The sequence below is a fragment of the Microcebus murinus genome, chromosome 18, assembly GCF_040939455.1.
Source record: "Microcebus murinus isolate Inina chromosome 18, M.murinus_Inina_mat1.0, whole genome shotgun sequence".
NCBI lineage: Eukaryota > Metazoa > Chordata > Mammalia > Primates > Cheirogaleidae > Microcebus > Microcebus murinus.
In genome coordinates this window covers 21,513,692-21,532,068 of record NC_134121.1, presented here as the reverse complement: position 1 = coordinate 21,532,068, position 18,377 = coordinate 21,513,692, and the positions used below count along the sequence as shown (strand labels likewise).

At 60.4% G+C, this 18,377-nt stretch overlaps 1 protein-coding gene across 2 annotated transcripts; it reads right to left on the bottom strand.

Annotated features, from left to right (window-relative positions):
* Positions 1 to 192: 192 nt before the first annotated feature.
* Positions 193 to 16,160, bottom strand: GIT1 (GIT ArfGAP 1). Of its 2 annotated transcripts, XM_012740689.3 has the most exons (21): positions 15,828 to 16,160; positions 9,834 to 9,967; positions 9,301 to 9,413; positions 9,096 to 9,201; positions 8,321 to 8,538; positions 8,139 to 8,233; positions 7,755 to 7,797; positions 5,582 to 5,608; positions 5,343 to 5,391; positions 4,978 to 5,050; positions 4,316 to 4,413; positions 3,798 to 3,909; positions 3,550 to 3,683; positions 3,209 to 3,361; positions 2,866 to 3,087; positions 2,720 to 2,773; positions 2,474 to 2,560; positions 2,303 to 2,376; positions 1,985 to 2,167; positions 1,789 to 1,852; positions 193 to 1,626 (listed from the first exon to the last, which is right to left on the bottom strand). In XM_012740689.3, exons 1-21 carry the CDS (start codon positions 15,877 to 15,879, stop codon positions 1,414 to 1,416), a joined length of 2,304 nt encoding a protein of 767 aa, XP_012596143.1. In that variant the 5' UTR covers positions 15,880 to 16,160; the 3' UTR covers positions 193 to 1,413. The 2 variants fall into 2 exon arrangements, with proteins under 2 accessions (XP_012596143.1, XP_012596144.1); XM_012740690.3 differs by lacking the exon at positions 5,582 to 5,608.
* Positions 16,161 to 18,377: the final 2,217 nt, after the last annotated feature.

The following is an 18,377-nucleotide window of genomic DNA, read 5'->3' as shown; positions in this document are numbered from 1 at the left end:
AGTTGAGCTTGTGCATCTGCCGCAGAGGAACTCCCACCAGGACGCTGGTTGGTCCTAGTCCATCCAGGTAGTATTTTTTATAACAGCTTGGGCACTGGCCAGCCTACTTCCTCTGGCCAACCTGGGCCCTAGACACGGGACCCTTTTCACATCTGCTACCCCACCCCGACTCTGTAAGCATCAGAAACAGCACATGGTCACCTGTTTATTTTTGATACAAATGTACATGACACATGTCTTGACAGCCCACCCACCAGCACACAGGTAGGGCCTGACCCCTTGCAGGGTGGGAAGAAGAGCTGGTAGCGCTGCCATCTGCCTCGCCCACCTTCCCAGGCTGTGGCCAGGTTCCCAGGCCTTCAGAGGGTGGGGCCACAGCAGGTGCAGGTAGTGATGGTGGGTGCTGGCCTCGCAGAGGTTATGGGGAGGGGACTCTCAGCTCCACAGCCACCAGCTGAGTCAGAGACCCCGGGGAGCCAGCCCCAGGCTCAGGTGCTCGGTCCTCCGCCCTGGCCAGCACACAGTCCCCCTCCACAAGGGAGCAGGAGGAGATGGAAGGAAGTGGTTTCATTTTAAGTTCTTAGAGAAGGGGTACACTTGGCGGAGTGGTGAGGAGAGGCAGCGGGCAGGACCACAGCTGTTACCCTGGTAGTCCCTAGCCCCAGGTGGGGGAAAGGGAGGCTGACCCCCAGTGCTGGTCCCGCTGCTCTGGTTTCCTCACCCCTTGAAACTCCAGATGGACCAGGCTTCCGGAACGGCACTGCCGCCCGCACACTCACACGCAGGCACGCAGGGACACTCAGTTACCACAAAGTTAAAATTAAGGGGTGGGGGAGAAGAGAGGAAAAAAAAAAAGATTTTCCAGTGTCTGCTGCTGGGGACCCCGGCACACAGGTTGGGGCCCATGTGCTAGGCAGGGGCCTTTTGGCATTAAGGAGAGCAGCGAGGGGCTGGTGGCTACAGGGCAGGGACATCCACAGAGATTATGTACAAAGGAGGGGGATGCCCCCGCTCGGCCCCCAATAGGGCTGAACTGGCTCATGGGGGTGGGGTGCATGTAGGGGGAGCTGCCCCGCTTGGAGTGTCCCCACCCGATCTTTTGCTGAGGGTGCCCCAGAGAGCAAGGGGCTGGGAGTGATGTCTTGCAGGCCCCTGCGCGCTAGGAGGGAGGGGATGCTATATACAGGGGGGAGGTGCATGGAATGTGGGGACAGAAGCTCCTGCCACCCCACCTCCCCATCCTTGGGGGCTTGAGGGGGTGGGCACCAGGGCACCTGGCTGCCAGGGGAGAGTGGCAGCACTAAGGGCACTTGTGCCAGTGGCTCTGTTGGGGTGGGGATTAGTGTCTGGAGTGGCCCAGTTCCCATGGCCAGTGAGGTCCCAGGGTGCAGGTAAGGGTGTGGGGGAGAGTGGTCACTGCTTCTTTTCTCGGGTGGTGATGGTGACCAGCTGCTTGGCAGCCTTGGCGATGTCATAGGCGCACTGGATCACCTGCTGAGTCAGTAGCTGGAAGTCCACAGTGGCGCCGGGCTCAGGGGGCACTGTCTTCCGGCATTCACTCTGCAGCCGGTAGGCGCTGGCATTGAGCAGCCGCAGTGAGCTCCGCACTGGCTCCAGGGCCGGCCTCTGGAGGAGGGAAGAGGAGGGCTGGGCCTTGGACTTTATGCTGTGAGCCGCAACAGGGCCCAGGGTGTCCGTCTACGTCTCCACCCAGGCACGGGTCAGGTTCTGTACACCTGCCCTAGCCTGAGCCCCTCCCGCTCCTGATCCTCTCTGTGGCCCCTGTACCTTCGGGAAGAGAGAGGCCATCTCGGTCACAGCCAAGTGGATCTTCTCCGAGCAGGGCACAAAGCTGTAGGGGGAGGGGAGCATACAAATTAGGGGGGCTCTCGAGGAAGGTTCCCAGGGACAGTGGAATATGGGCCTCTCTCATGTCCCCTGCAACACCCCAGAGGCAAACAGGAACCTGCTCCCCACCCTGTACCTGTCATGCTTGAATTCCTGGGCTGCCCGCAACAATTCTTGAATGTTCTTGGTGACCTGCTCTGTCTTCAGGATGACATCCTCGGTGCTGGGAAGCCCAGGGTCTAGGTCTCCATCCAGGCTTTCCAACTCTGGGTGGAAGTCTTCCTCTTTGCCCAGCTCCAGAAACCGCTTCCCTTCCAGCCTGATGCCCAGGTTAGAAAAAGAGAGACATTCCAGCCACGGGGCCACTCACCTCTGTCCTCACATGCTCTGGGTCCCTCTCAACCTCCCGTTAGGGGGTGAGCAGAGCTGGGCTTAAGACCCAAGGGAGCCTCACCCAAGCAGCGGGTCCCCACTTTGCGTGTTCTCATAGTCGCTGTCGGCACCACTGCCGTGGCGGGAAAGCTTGCTCTGGAGGGGGTGAGGGGGTGGGTGGGTGAGCGGACGGCTCCCCAGCCCACATGGCCCCCAAGCCCGCCCCCCTGGGCACTGGGCGAGGAAATGTTACCGGGTGGCGGCTTCCTTCCTGGGAGCACGACAGCAGTGGGGAGGAGGGAGTGAAGGGCACGGCTGAGGCAGACACCCCTTTCCGGATCTGCAACCCAGGGCAGAGCTGGAGTCAGCGTCTCCTCTCTGCCGCCCCCCTCCCAGCTCGCTCTTAGGCCTGGCATCGAGCACAGAGCCTGACTGCCTGCCGCTGGGGCTTAGCACCCACTGGCTGGGACTGGACCCACCTTCCCCAGACCCTGCTTACCCGGTAAAGGCCGGCAGGAACGTGCACCGAATAGATGGTGTCATCCTCCAGCTCCTGAGGGTGTTGCACAGGGAGCGTCACAGTGGGCCCTGTGCTAACCCCATCCCTCCATCTCCCCAGGCCTTCAGACCCACAGGGCAACTCACAGCGCTGTGGAAAGGCTGTAGCCGCTCGTCCCCGGGAGGGCCCCCGAAGGGCTTCAGGGCAGAGCCTGGTTCATACATGGAGAAGGCCTGGCGGTCCCTGCGGTGGGTGCTCCCACCAGGCCCCATGGCTGTGTGTTCTGCCCGATCAGTGGGGAGCGGGGCTGTGGGCACCGCCCCTGGTGGCTGCCGGAGCTGCAGGTTCTCTGCCTGCAGCTTGTGGATCTGTCGGTGCAGGGTGGTACCCAACTCTGAGTCCAGGCAGGCCCCTGAACCTCCGGGTGAGGGCCATCCTCCCTCCAGTAGTCCCGGGGCTCCCCATTCCCACTGAGGCTGCAGCCCTCACCTCCCTCTGCAGCCTCCGGAGCTCATCACTCAAGCTACTGTTGACCTTCATGAGCTGCTGCACTTTAGCCTCGGAGGTGGCCAGGGCCTTCTTCAGTTCCAGGTACTCCTGCAGCGTCACAGCCCCGTCGGACAGGTCGGAGGAGTCCATGCTCTGCAGAGGGAGACGTAAGCCGGTCAGCCACCAGGGGCGATGGAGCAGACACCCCTGGGGGTGGTTATCCAGGCTGTGACCAGCCCACTTGTCCCCAAAGCCCCGAGGCTACTAGGAGACAGAGCTGGGCCTTGATGGAAGCTTGGGGTGAGGGCACAGGGGGGCGGGGGTGGGGACAGTGCTCAGACCCGGGCACGGTTGTTCCGAGTGGCGCCAGCGCTGCGCAGGGGCTCCTGGTCGGTGTCCTCGTCGGAGGCCACACTGTCGTAGTCGTGCTGGTCGTCGAGGTCGCTCTGGCTCCGCGCAGACAGCTCGAGGTTGTCTGAGGACACAAGGCTTGCCACTCAGGGCTCGCCCCACCACACGACCCGTCTACCGCCCCACACAGAGGGAGCCCCCAAGAGAACATCCTGCCGCGGCGCCCGCGCCCTCCCACCTGTGGGGCTGCTCAGGCTCTTGCCCTGCTGTCTCCGCTTGGCCTCGCTGAGGATGTCGATGATCAGGGTGGCAAACTCTCGGGCATTGAAGCGGGCCAACTTCTGTCGCCCCTGCGAGGCAGAAAGGGCCAAGCTTGCGTGAGGGGCCCCTTGTGGCTGACACACGGGGATGACACACACAAAGCTGCAAGGCGACACCCTGCTATCCAACTTAACCACAGCTAAAAAATCCCAGCCTGACTTCACCCAGCCAGTCAGCAGCCAAGGCCAGCCCCCAGGCCCGGGTCAGGTATCTATTGGCACTCTTAGGAAGGGGCTGGAACACCCACCAGAGCTGCTAACCGGTGCTCGAAAGAACAGCCTCCTCCCCCTTCCCAAATCCCAGTGCCAGCCAGGCCCTATGGGAAACCTTGGCCAGGGGTGCAGAGATGGCCCGGGCCCCAGCCCACCACGGGCTGAGGAGGGATCCAGGCCTCTAGAGGGGAGACCGCCCCAGGCCCCAACCCTGCCCTCTCACCTGATTCCTTGTGGCTGAGTATTCTGGGTTAACAGGCAGGAAGGGCACAGCACTGCGCTCTGTCACCAGGGTGCTGTGGTTCTGGGTAGCCAGCCACACTGCCAGGGAGAGACAGGAGCAGATCAGCTGCGGTGGCCAGGCCCCCACAGCAGAGGTGGGGGAGTGTGGAACACACCCTTCCTAGCTGCCTCCATGCCCACTGAACGCTGGTTCAAAACAGGGTGGTCTTCGGCGTGCAGAGCTAGGCTGAGTCGGGGCGAGGCTGGCTGGGAACTGACGAAGGGAACAAGGCCAGTCCAGACCCAGAGTTTGGGCTGGAATCTGGCTGTGGCCAGGAAGGAGTGATGCAGGGGGGCGGAGCGGGCCTGGGGAGGCAGCCAAAGTGGGAGGCTGCCGCGTGGAGAGGAGCCCAGTCTGTGGGAGGGGGCTCCTACAGGAGGGGCAGGCTGGCAGCCTCCAGCTCAGCACCCTGCCCAGCCTGGAGAGCTCACAGCCGGCAGGGCTCGTCTGCAGGCCTCTGTGCGGCCCAACGCCTGGCACCCCTTCTTCGTCCCATTCAAGGACCAGAGACCCACGCCAGGCCTCAGCCCTTCCCCTGCAGCAGGGATGGCACCCTTGTCCTAAGCAGCCAGGCCTCTGACATGCTCCTGTCCCTGACTCACCTGCATCATTTTCTCTTCGATCCACCTCGTCATATACGTCCATGGCAAGCTCCTCAAAAAGCCGGTTGCTGAGCTGGAGGCAGAGAGGGGAACCCAGGTTTTGTCAGATCAGTCGGCCCAGTGCCAACAAGGCCGGCTTGCCAGGATGCTGTGAGATGTGCCGCCCAGCCCCTGCGCTCTCTGAAACGGGTAGGGTCTGCGTGCCAAGCCCCAAGGTGGGAGAGGACAGAAGGGAGGCCAGACCAGTCCGTTCCCTTCTGTGGGAAGGTCGAGGAGAGGGGAGGCAGGTCGGAGGAAGGGGAGCAGCAGCCGTAGGGCGGGGTGGAGGGCAGCTCCAGTGCTAGGCCCTGTCTGGGGAGGCTTACCGCCTGCAGCTTCTTCTTGGCGGCTTTGGCCAATTCCGATAGGTCCAGGCTGTGGACAGAGGAGGGGGAGGGGAAGTGAGAGGAGGGGACAGATCAGACATGAGAGGTGGCCAGGCCCCCAAGCTGACCGCCCAAACATGCAGGGGCCCCAGGGAGACAAACACCCAGATGCTACACACCCAAGTGCCTCCCCGCCCTACCCAACCTCCAAGGCCTGCTGCCCCGCAGGCAGGATATACCTCTGAGACATGCACTTTTGCCGAGATCTAAGTCCAGAGGAAGGCAGCAGAAGGAAGAACAGGACAGAGGCAGCAATTACGCAGGAGCAGGGCAGCACACGCCTTCGCACAGCAGGCCCAGACCCATCTCCACGCACACCCGACCCAGAGGGTACAAAGCCGAATTCCTCTCACCCCACAGCCTGCTCCTCTGGCTTTCTCTCTCTCAGTGACCCGTTCATCCAGCACCAGTGTCAGCCGCCTGGCAGTCACCTGAGTCTCTCTCGCACTCAAGTCCTAGCCAAGCTCCCGGGTTCTGCCATCACTTTCTCTTGCCTGGGCTTCCCAACAGGTTTGTAATCCACCTCCCTACTCCCAGTCTCATGTCCCTACAATCCTTTCTCCCTCCAGCGGCCACGGTGACCTTTTGTTTTCTTTTTTTTTCCTTCTTTGATTCAGGGTCTCACTCTGTCACCCAGGCTACAGTGCAGTGGCATCATCATAGCTCACTGCAAACCCAAACTGGGTTTGGGCGATCCTCCGGCCTCAGCCTCCCAAGTAGCTGGGATTACAGGTGTGCACCACCGCACCTGGCTAATTTTTTCTATTTTTAATAGAGATGGGGTCTCGTACTCCTGAGCTCAAGTGATCCTCCCTCCCAGGCCTCCCAGAGTGCTAGGATGACAGGCCTGAGCCATTGTGCCCGGCCAGTGAGATCTTTTTGACACATCTGGCCGCACTACCCCTTGCTATAAAACACTGCAATAATAACAGGTGCAGATGGCATGCTTGTACTTCAGCAAACAGCTCACTGAAACAAATATGCTAAATGCTTTGCATGCATTATCTTATAATATTTAATCCTCTCAACAGCCCTGAAAAACAGGTATTATCACCCCCATTGCCAGGAGAGGTAATAACCAAGGCTCAGAGAGGCTAGGTAGCCTGCCTCAAGTCACACAGCCAGTGAGTGGCAAAGCTGACTGCACACATCTACACTTGGAACACTGCCCTCGGGATGGTCCCAGCTCTTACTGAAGCTCCCAGGGTGGCTCGTTCTTTCGCCCGTCTCCGTTCTAGTCTTGCTCCTGGGATTCCCTGCCTCTCACATTATGCTCCAGCCACACGAACTGCCTCAGTCCCTGGCACGGCACTTCGAACCTCCATGCCTCTGCCCTTCTTCCTACATTCCTGGCAATGCACTGTAACCTAACCGCCTGCCTAGGCTGCCTCCCGGTCTAGACGGTGAGCTCCTCGCGGGCAGGGACTGTATCTGAGTTACCTCTGTGGATCCCTTGCCAAGAGCAGCAGCTAGCTCTGGGAAGGTGGTCGGTTATGCCTACACATGGGTGTGTTCACACACACACACACACACACACACACCAGGCAGAATCAGACTAGAGAAGAAGGGACACACACACACACACACACACACACACACACCAGCACACACACACACCAGGCAGAATCAGACTAGAGAAGAAGGGGCTCTGGGGTCCCAGAACAGAGGCGGTCTGGGTTTCAGGATCTGAGTTGCCTAGGCCTGACTGTCCCCATCTGTCCACACAGGCCACTGGGGAGGAAGAGAGGCTCCTCCAAATCCAGGCCAGCAGGCACAGCCTGGCACGAAGCCGTGGCCATCAGAGGCGGCCACCAGGTGGCACCAGCACCCATCCTGTGAGCTGGGTGAGTGGCTGGGGGTGTCCCAGGCTACCTGGGCACTTGAGGCCTCTCAGATTAGAGGCAGAAACACCTCATTTGTTCCCTGCCCCAGGGCCCCTGCCTAATTTCTGAACAAGCCACAGAGGCCTGGCCAGTAGTCTCAAAGTTAGTCAGATTCCTGGAGCCTACCCATCTTTTCACTGACCACTAGAAGCTTGTCTGAAGTTTTACAGTGGGGTTGGAGCTACTGGGACAGAACGCAGTGCTCCACTCTCCCAGCCTGGGGGTCGTTTCTTGTACTCAAGCCCTCCATGTACTTGATGGTCATGGGGCTCAGGCTGTGCTGACCAAGTGCTGAGCTGACATTTCCTACCTGCCTTGGGGCCCAGCATTAGGGACTAAGGACTAGGCTGTAAGAGGCCTATGTCTCCAGCCCCTGGGGGATGGGGAGTGGATGGGGTGGGGGCCTGGGGGTCAGGCATCCGCATGGCATCCAACAGCCTCTGGGAAGGGGCATCAGGTGGGCACTCACCTGTCAGCCATCTGTGGGATGATGTAATGCCCATTCTTGTGATCTGAGCAAAAATAAAAATGCCAAGTCACTCACTGGTGCTGGGTGGCTTCGTCAGCTGGGAGCCCACCTCACCACCATGAGCAGGGCTTGGCACCCAGAAGTGTTAGGGGTTTAGGAAGGAGGGCAGGCCACCCCCAAGAGCACTGGGAGCTGGCTGCAAGTATGCCCACCCCCACTCCCTAGCCACAACGTGCTGCAGCCCAGAGCCTGCAGCAATTTCACAGGAGCCAGTTGCCTAGCAACGCTGTTCCCCAGCCGCTTTGTCACTAGGGCACCTGCTGCAGGGGTGTGTCCAGGTCCCACCTGCCTGGCCCAGCCAGGCTTTCCCCATGTTCTGCTCACCTGGCTTGCGTCCACAGAGGTAGAAGGCCAACCGGTCAGTGAGCTCATACTGGCACTCGACTAGCCTTTCTGCCAGTTCATGGTGCCCCGCCTGCCTGTGGGGAGGGGGAAGGACTCAGCCCTGCAGCAGTAGCCCACACCCCCACCATCACCCCCCGCCTCACCCTTTAGCCGACCCTCACCTGGCATAGTCAATGGGTGTGCGGCCATTAACGTCAGGGGAGCCAGGGTCAGCCCCATACACTACAAGCAGCTCGGCCTGCAGCGTCTGCCCTGCCTTGGCAGCCACGTGCAGAGGTGTGGTGCCCTTCTCTGGGTGGAAGAAGTTGGCCTGGGCACCCAGGGATAGCAGGCGCAAACATGTCTCCAAGTTGCCTGTCCGCACGCTCGAGTGCAGTTGCTGCAAGGAGCAGAGTGTGCAATAAATACACGAGTGCATGAGGTGTACCCGACCTCAAGCTGTACCTAGCCCAAGCTGTCCCTGGGACTCCTACCAGCAACAAAGGGCCCTGCCAAAATCAGACCATGTCAGGGAGGACAGAAGCTTCCCGGTAGGTGTTAATGCCAATTGATAATAGCTGCCGTCAGTCGCCATCTACCATGTGTGCTGTGTGCTCTGCTTAGGACATACTATCTTTGAGGTAGATGTTGTTACTTCTTTCCTATTTTACAGATAAGGAAACTGAGGCTCTGGGAGGGTAAGCGACTGCCCCATGTTTTCCCAGCTTTTGAGTGGCAGCTGTGGGAGTCTAGCCTTGAGTGTCCGTTTGGGAGCTGCAGAGCTTCGGCCACGCACAGCCTGACCAGGCAATTGTGTCTGCCACTGTGCCCTCTGTTCTCCCATGACCTGGCTGCCTTTGGGGCTAGGGCTCAGTGGCGACAAAGGAGAGGTCTTCAGGGTTTCAGGGGCGGGAAGAAGAGGAAAGGCCCCCCCATCCGTTGTAAGGCCCCTCAAACCTTGCTGAGGTCTTTGGCAGTGACCCCATCATCGTCCCGGCAGGGAAGCTTGTGCACAAACGCCAGCATCTGGTACTTGGCCCTGATGAACTCTGACTTGATGGGGCTGCACGGGGTACACAGGAGGAAATGGGGAGCAGAGTAGGAGAGGCTAGTCACCTTGCCACCTCTGGGCCCCTGCCCACCACCCCTCCAGCCCACTCACTGGACTTTGTCTTGGGGGTTGGCTTTGCGCCGGCCGCTCTGCACTTGTGCAGGGTCCAGCAGGGAGTGCTCCCAGATGGAGTTGGCCCCGTTGCTGGCGAGCGTGTGCACCATCTGCAGGGAAGACATGCCAAGTGAGAGAGTGCCCACTGCGTGCAGGGCACTGGGGGAAACACCTCCTGAGCGCCTGCTGCAGCTGGCACGGCTGAAAACAGTACTGAGGGGGCCTACTGCATGCCTCACACCATCACACCTCCATCCAGTCTGGCCCTAAACAGACAGGGATCCTGTTTAGCGCTTCAGGTTGCATGGCGAGCATGCCAAGGCTCAGAGAGGGTAAGTGACTTGCTCACACAACATGGCCAAGCTAGTAAGTGGCACTTCTGCATGAGGTCAGTGGATGGGTGGAAAGGGCTGAGGTTAGGCTCTGCCCCAGGTGGGTGCTGGCCCTGGTAAGCTGCAGATTTCAACAGGTGTGTAAGCGGGTGTGGGGGAAATATGGGGAAGGAAGAACCGCCCAGCCTAGCCCCGTACCTGCAGCAGTGTGGGAGGCCAGGCGCTGTGGCGAAGGTGCTTGACGATGGAGATGTGGCGTCCCAGGCTCCGGTGTACACTGCAGCACTCGTCACACACCAGCACACCCCTGCTGATGGATGCCCAGCCAGGGTCTGCGGGGTGAGGGTGAGGGTCAGCCAGAGCCAACAACAGGCGAGACCCCCTCAGCACCTGCTCTGGGCTAGGACTATGTATGCTTCAGTACTTCACCGTGTTCACTCACTCAGTCCCCCACAGCCTGGGAGCTGGGACCATCAGTATGCCCAGGATACCAAAGAAGGTTACCCAAGGGCTTACAGCTGAGGGCCGACAGTCATGTCCCTTCTTATACGTCTCTGTCCCTCTGGGATGTGCAGTCCCCAGAGCCCATTCAGCAGGCACACCTTCCTGTCCTGCAGCCACTGCTGCCAATCTCACAGCCTTTTCCTAGGAAGCAAGGCTGCTGCCCCAGTGCTCCTCACAGGGAGGCAGGAATCCCCTAGGGGACACGACCCTGATGTTATATGCCAGACACCCCCGGGCACCGCTCCTGTTCTGGGTCAGTGCCACATCTCTCCTGCACCCAGGCTTCTGCTGGAACCCGCCTGACAAACTGCACCCTCCACGGACTCCCACCCCTGACCTTGTGCCGGCAGGTGAGGATGCCCGAGCCTCCTGCCACCATCACTGAGGGCGTGAGCTGGAGCTCCTCTTAAGGAGGATGGACAGAGCAAAGCAGCCAAGCCTCACTGTGCACACACTGTGTAGCAGCTGGGAGCATTACATGTCATGGCCCTCACAACTGTCAGGTGAGGTAGGAAATGCTATCTCTGCTTTACAGATGAGGAAACAGTGGCTCAGAGAGATTAGAGGGCTTACTCAAGGTCACACAGCTAATGAATGGCATGGCCAGGATGCACACACAGGCACTTGGATGCCGGAGACCATGCCATGTCCTCACTTGCTGCCGTCTCTCTGTCCCTGCAGCCCCAGATGAGCAAGGCCCCAGGAGCCACTCTCTGCTCCTTGGGGAGAAGTGAACTTTGGAAAGAAGGCAGGCCAGGGCTGGGTGGGAGCTCACAGGGTCCTTCTCAAGGGCAGAGGAGATCCCACCCATCCCAGGCCCCTCTGGGACAGGGGGAGGAGACAGCTGCATACAACTCAGATGGCAGAAAGGTCACGGGGGAGAAAGCAGCCATTGTGTGCCGCCAAGAGTGGGGGCAGGGAGCCTCTCTCCCAGGACACTCTGCTCTGCCCAGGCCCCCACCCTGACTCAGGAAGCCCTGTCCTGGTGGGGCGGGGGGGCTGGCTTTCTGCCTTGCCCTGGAGGCTCAGCGTGTTCAGAAGTGGGCCCCCATAGGGGAGGGACAGGCTTAGGGGGGGGATGAGACTGTTTCCCAGACAGAAGAGAATTCTTAGGCCCTTCCTCTCCAAGGACTTCATCAAAGTTCCCAGGCAAATTGTGAGGAAACTGAGTCAGGGGCCCAGCCTGAGCTCTGCTCACAGCAAGTGTCCCCCAGTTAGGTGTGGAAACAGGAAGTGAAAGAGAGGTCTATCTTTGGGTCTAGGCTTTTTCTTTTTATCTTTTTTTTTTTTTTTGAGACAGGGTCTCACTTTGTTGCCCAGGCTAGAGTGAGTGCCATGGCATCAGCCTAGCTCACAGCAACCTCAAACTCCTGGGCTCAAGCGATCCTGCTGCCTCAGCCTCCCGAGTAGCTGGGACTACAGGCATGCGCCACCATGCCCGGCTAATTTTTTCTATATATATATATTAGTTGGCCAATTAATTTATTTCTATTTATAGTAGAGACGGGGTCTCACTCTTGCTCAGGCTGGTTTCGAACTCCTGACCTCGAGCAATCCGCCCGCCTCGGCCTCCCAGAGTGCTAGGATTACAGGCGTGAGCCACCGCGCCCGGCCTGGGTCTAGGCTTTTTTAGGGACACTCCCCAAATGGGCAACAGAGGGATGCACAAGGCAATCACCATATACCTTCCAGGGGGCTGATTCCAGGGGCTCAGGAAGGGACCAGCCATCTATGCCAAGAGGGGGAGCCCTAGCCAACTTTTGTGTTGGCTTCACTAGAACAGCAAGGCTCCCCAGGCATGGAAAACTCCCTCTCCCCACTCCAACCACCACTGGGTCAGGGGGCTTCCCGCCAGCCACCTCCAGCAGCCCAGGCAGGAAGCCGGAAATGATGCAGCCTAAATTCCTCTTGCTGAAATGGTGGGGTTTCCTGTAAGTGGGGAGCCGCCCAAGCCAGGATCACAAATGGGCTGCCCTGAGGCCTCCACCCCAGGCCTTTGGTCCTACCAGAGAGGCCAGGCCTGGAAGGGCTGATCAGATATCCAGGGCCAGTGACTCTAGCGCCCTAAGCCATGGGCAGACCAGAAGTGGGTAGGGCCCCTGGGTAGGGTAGGGACACCAGGAGACCAGGATCAGGTGAATGTGGTCTAAGGCTTTGCTCCAGCCTGGGGGAGGGGCCTTCTCTCTCCTCCAGGTGGCCTGAAATAGGAAGGGTGGGCAGGGGACACAGTCCTGATCTTGGGCCACACTAGTGCCAGCTCAGTTCTGGATGACACAGACGGAAGGGCCACCCTAACTGTTATACCTACTTTCTCTGTGCAAGAGCCTTGGGTCTACCCAAAGAGGAACCCCCAAGCCCCACCTAAGCCAGTTCCAAAGCAGAAGAGCCATGAAAGGTTTCTGAAAGTCAAACAGCTACTGTACTTTTTTATTTATGTATATTCCACCCCCTCCCCCCTGTTATTGTACTTTTAAAGTTAAGGGACTGTTGCCCCCAAGGGAACCATTGGACCAAATGTAGGGCAGAAGGGACAAGGAATGTAAGGGTTTAGGGACATGGTATCTCCTTAGCCCTCCCCCCAGGCTCTGGCTCCAGTCAGGGTGTGGGTCTGCTATGTGTGGCCAGGGAGCAGGAGGGATCCAGTGCCAACCCCATGGAGGCCTCTACCCAGGTGAATTCATACCACCAGCCAATTCGTGGCCTCTGGAGCTAGTAGGTTTGCATGTAAAGGCCAGCCTCAGGCCTCCCTCTCAGATCTTCACGAGACAAGCGGGAAAAGCCCACCACCCTGAAGGCAGGCAAGAGGAATCCATGGGGCAGAGATTGGAATGGTAGTTACTCTGGGGGGCCCTGACTGGGAGGAGACACGAGGAAGCCCCCTAGAGTGATGGAAATGCTCCACATCTTGATCAGGGCAAAGGTCACGCAAGTCTACACTCGTAAAATCCAAGAGGGTGCAGGCTAAGGTGCAGGCCCTTTGCGCATACAAGTCATACCTCCGTGAAGGAGGAAGAAAAGCCCACCATTTGCTGCCCCTCACAATCTACATTGTGAAGAGGCAAATCGGGCTGCAGCCTCTGTCCCCAGCCTTGCTCACCCGAGATGCCCAGAGCATGGACATCTTGAGGTCTTCACTCCCATCCCTGGGGCTCCCAAAGTGGAAAGGCCCCGGGGGTGGAGTGGGCTCTCAACTGATACCACGTGGCAAGGATGGGCAGAGGCAAAGGAAAGGGGGAAATGGATGATTGTAACTCTTGGAATCCCAGGGCAGGCAGGGACACAGATGGTGCCCAGGGAGGGAGCACAAGCCGCCACAGCAGCCTCGCCATGCCCAGCTGCCTTGCAACATGCTCAGGCTGTATCTCACCTCTGACCTCCGTGACCCCTCAACCAACTACAAAAGGTCCCAACCCCACTCCTAAGGCTGGGACTGTAGGCTCCCATCATAGTGAGAGAAGCCTGTGACCCTGGGTTGGGAGCGAGGGGACTGGCACTGGGTCTGGCCTCAGACTGCTTGCTGGGTGTCCTCGTGCTTCTCTTACCTGAAATGCTACAGGATGGGAATCAGACCAAAAAAAGCCACTGCATGCCAGGGCCAGCACTCTAGGGTGGGGGCATGGGGTATCCCCAAGCAGCCAGCTGGGGTCCTGACAAGCATCCAGACACTTGGGGAGTCCCAGCCACTACAACAGGTACTGGGGTGGGATGATGAATGAGACTGCCCATATCCTGCCTGCCTTACCATCCTCACCTTCTTGCTACCCTCCTGACCTGCATGCTGGATTGGGGAAAAGGAGGAATCTGGAGCACAAACGCCCCTGCCAGGTGAAGACCAGGGGAGGAGCCGGGCAGTCCAACACATGTGATAACTCCATTCCTCCTCGAGCCCGCTGGGCACCTGGAACTTCAGCCCGACGTCTGAGTGGGGCGTGGAAAGCACGACTGCCTAGCTGGTGCTGCCCTACATCCCGCTGCCCCAGAACCAGGACCACAGAGTCGGAGAGAGCAGGCCCCCTGGAAACCATTTCTACTCCAACTTCTTTGCCCCACAATTGAGGAAAGTAAGGCCCAGAGTGAGGAATTGGTCACAGAAGTCTTGGTCACAGAATAAACTGGAAACAAAGGCAGCACTAAAATTCAGGCTCCTCTGACAGGGTGTCTGCTGAGCTTCTCCCCTGCCATGCTGTGCCCGCCCCAAAGAGGTGCAGAACAGCCTGGGATAGACATAAATAAGGCAAGGTGTCCCCTTAGCTCTCCCATCCCCAGATCTGCCTGCAGCTAGGGGAGGGAGTCATAGTTTCCAGCTAATTAGGGTTAAGGACACTCACCTCCAGACAGCTCCTCCAGGGCTCTCCAAACCAAGACATGCCCTGAGAGACCTCAGTGTTATAACCACATACGAAGTATTTTGTGCCCATGTCCTTGCCAGGCATCCAGATCCCCAAAACTCCAGTTTGGTGCCACCAGGACCACCACAGCATCTGTGGGGCTGAACCTGTTGGGGTCCCGCGCCTATCCAAGAGGTGGCTGGAAGTTACCACCAAACAGCACCCTACTCTCACACTTAATCATGCCTATATTTCTTCTGGAGTTTGCAGAAACTGCCAGGGGGCTCCCAGGGAGACAGCTCCTTTCCTAAAGAGAGGATGGGCAAGGGCTAGAGCCTCCTTCCCCAGGCCAGCTGCTGAGCCCCATCACTGGCTCTGTCCTCCCACGTCGTGGAGAGGGAGCCACTCTGGATCACTACCCCTCACCTCCTCAGCAGGCCAGGGGGGTCTGCACCAGCCCAGTCCCAACTCTCCTGGGAAGGAGAAGGGAAACACCATGTAAATACAGCCAGGGCACAGGCCAGGAAGCCAGCTGGAGCCTGGGAAGCTAGGCACCTCTTGCCATTGCCCCCCATCCATTTCTGGCCAGCCTGGGCTAGGGGACCTAGAGGGGTCTGTGTCCAAGACAGGGGAATGAATGCCAAGCCCACTTTCCCAAGCAGCCCTTACCGGGGAACAGGAAAAGCTGGGTCCGGCCAAGCTGTTCCCAGTCACCAGCAGGCCTGGAGATGCCTCAGGGAAGATGCCCAGGTTTGGACTGGCCTTGAACACCAGGCCCTGCGAGGAGCCCCAGCCTTGGGAACCAGGAGCAGGGAGTTCTAGGAGTAGCCACCCCTCATCTGCTCCCGAGAAAAGTGTATCAGGAGCCCCCCTGGCGCATCTACCCGGCTCTCTGCCCCTTGCCCTCCGCCACCCCGGCCGGCGTGCCGACCATGCGAGCAGCAGGTGCAAGACGCGGGGGTGGCACTGAGATGACACAAAACCACGCTCGCCCCCATCTCCTAAACCCTGCCGGCCTCCGCCACAGCCCTCCTGCCACCCCAGGCTGGCGCTTCCGTTTGGACACTGAGATGGAGGTGGAGGGGGTAGCCAGCTGCCCGCCTCCCCCAGACCGAGGGGTGGGAGGCGGCGCCGGGAACGTCCTTCCTCGCTCGTCCACGGACTCGAGGGAACAGGGCCCCCGGCCGGCTCTCCCGCCAAGGACGCGGCTCCGCAGTGGCCCCGACGGGGGCCGAGGCCGGAGGCCGCAGCCCCCAGCCCGCCCCGCCCTCCGGCCCCGCACGGCGCTCCCGCCAGGCCCCGGCGCCCGCCCGGCGGCGGCCTGAGTGCGCGGTCCCGCCCCCGGCCCGGCCCCGCTTACCCGGGGCGCTGCAGTCCGCACACACCTCCGCTCGCGGCCCCTTCCGGGACATCCTCGGCGGCGACGCGGCCGCAGCCCTCTGGGCCAGCGTGGGGGGCGCGGGCGGCGGGCCCGGGCGGTGGCGGCGGCCCCTGCTGCCCGGCCCGGCTCCGGCAAGGCCCCGGCGAGGCTCCGCGCGCCCGGCCAACCGTCAGCCCACGGGCCGGCCCGGAACCCGCCGAGCCCGCCTGCCCGCTCGCCCTCGGGCGCCCTCCGCCCCGCGCCGCCCCGCGCCGCCCCGCCGCCGCTCGCCGCTCGCTCTCCCCGCCCCCTGCGCGGCTCCCGGCCGCTCCTGCAGGAAGCGGCGCAGGCCCTGCCCACCGGGGGAGGGGCGGCCCACACCCCCGCCCCGCCGCCCCGCGCCGGCCGCGCCTCCCGGAGAAAGGAAGCCGGGAGCGCGGGCGGGAGGGGGCGGGGGCGCTTAAAGGGGCCGCGGCCGCCGCCGCGCCGGGCCCCCGCGGGCCGCTCGGCCTGCGGACCTGGCCTCTGCTCCGGGCTCCCCAGGCCGGGAGGCAGTGGGAGTCACCCTCACAGCCCCATCCCCTTCACTTTTGGCGTGGGGGGTGGCCGGGGGACGCTCGGCCCAGGGTCCAGGGTGGGTGAGTCGGCTTGGTGGGTATCGGAAGGGAGGAAGGACCTGAAGGCCCAGGCCCACCCTCCCCTTCGCGGTCAAAGGGGCTGTGCCTTGGGGTACCTGCCTATCTTTGGCTTGGGTCAGGTGTGCGTCCTGGTCCCCCATGTGTCCACATCTGTGTCCAGGTGTGTGTATGTGTGGTCACACTCTTGCTGACAATATGGACGCCCAGGTGCCCGGGAGGTCATGCAGTGTGTTCTTCTGCCTCCGGACTAAAAATACATCTATCCCTCCCTCCATGCTTCCATCTAGAGAGGAAAGAATCTGGCTGGTTTTAAAAGACCTCCTGAGGAGTGACCACTGTGCATGCATGTGTGGTCACTTGTCATCTGCCTTATATACATCCGCGGTGTTTCTGGGCCACCAGAGGTGTGTGGGTCCAGAACGTGTGAATATAACATATAGGGGCCTTTCATGTGATGGCCTTTCTTCCTGGACTTCACAAGAGAGGCAGTGGAGGGATGTGGGTGGGGGGCAGGGAGCGGAGGTGCAGGCCACACGTGGGTGCACCCCCGCACTGAGCATGCTCCCCCACACACGTGTGTCCCGCGTGCACCCAGCCCCAATCCCTGCTGCAGCAAAAGCCAGGGCATTTTCCTTGTGGGGAGAGGGCATGGGTGCCCAGGACCAGGCCTGGTGGGCAGGTCAGTGCTGACACAATTAAGGAAGGGTTCCCTGAGCATCAGGGACTCCTGCTAGGTAGATGGGGGGAGTCCTTGGACAGGGGTGCCCAAGTTGATCGATTTATCCCAGCGGTGCCGGAGTGGCAGTGACTTGTGGGTGGGCAGGCTCCTTCCCTAGGGGAGATAAGTAATGCTCATGAGTCACACCACCCGAAATACATGCAAAGCTGCCTCCATCGCCTTTAGCTGTGGCCCAGATTGACAAGTTTGTTTGAAATCGCGATCCACGGGATATATTTATAATCGCACCTTAAAAAAAAATCTCGAAGGCCTCCCCTTCCCCCACAGACAGCCGCTCAGCTGGTGGGGCTTCTGCAGGCAAAGATACCTCGCGGGTGATGGGGGGGGAGCACCACCTGCCGCCCCGTGCTGCACCCTCACCAAAGTGTCCATGGGCTTGGTGGCCCCAGCGGAGGGAAGGGAGGGACGGGAGGTGTGGCCTGGCAGCTCGTACTGGGCGCTCAGCCCACTAGCGGTGGCCGCCCGTTCACCCCCGATCGACCCCCAGCTATGGAATTTCATTTATTAAATGTCGAGGCGGCTGCTGGCAGCCCTGCCACTTGGCTGTCTTTGTTTCTCCGCTGTGTGGGCGCGTCTCGAGCACGTGGCAGCCAGAGCGCGCAGACAGGAGAAAAGCGACCCGGGTTTTGTGTCTGTGGCCGCTTAGCAAAAAGAGAACCTGGCTGCCCAGAGGGCAGTTCCCCTCCAATCCGAGCCGAACTCCCCTCTCCTTGGACTCCTGGGCTTTGCAGAGAAGGAAGGATGATTCACCCCGCTGCCCTTCCCCCCCTTCCCCCGGCGCCCCTCATCTCCTGGTTGGCCCAGAGACTACCTGGGAGTGGCCCTGGCACCGCACACTGTCCAAACTTTGTTCCCAACCCCCCTTTTCACCCCTCCCCCGCGCTGTCACAGCCAAGCTTCTGGGCTTGGGGCTGGGGATAAAAGGGTTTCTGGGTTTCCCTGTGGAAATGTCACCACCCCGGGAAGCAGCGTAGCTAAAGTGGAATCACACACAAGGTTCTGAAAACAATTTAATAAGGAAATGTACAGGCATTCTGCCGGCCACTCCTAGACTCCCCTCGGCCGCTCCAGCCCACTCCCCACTCCCGGCTGCAGCCATGACGCTCTGCTGACCCCTCGTGGTGGAGGCGGGCAGCGGTCCCCGGCTGCGGGAGGCGCCAGCTGGCTCCTCCC

Coding starts and splice junctions, on each gene's coding strand:
- GIT1 (XM_012740689.3), bottom strand. CDS start 15,879: ATGTCCCGGAAGGGGCCGCGAGCGGAGGTGTGTGCGGACTGCAGCGCC. Junction 2,561..2,719: donor TTCCTGCCGGCCTTTACCGG/GTAAGCAGGGTC, acceptor CCTGGGTTGCAG/ATCCGGAAAGGGGTGTCTGC. Junction 1,627..1,788: donor TGGCCTCTCTCTTCCCGAAG/GTACAGGGGCCA, acceptor TCCCTCCTCCAG/AGGCCGGCCCTGGAGCCAGT.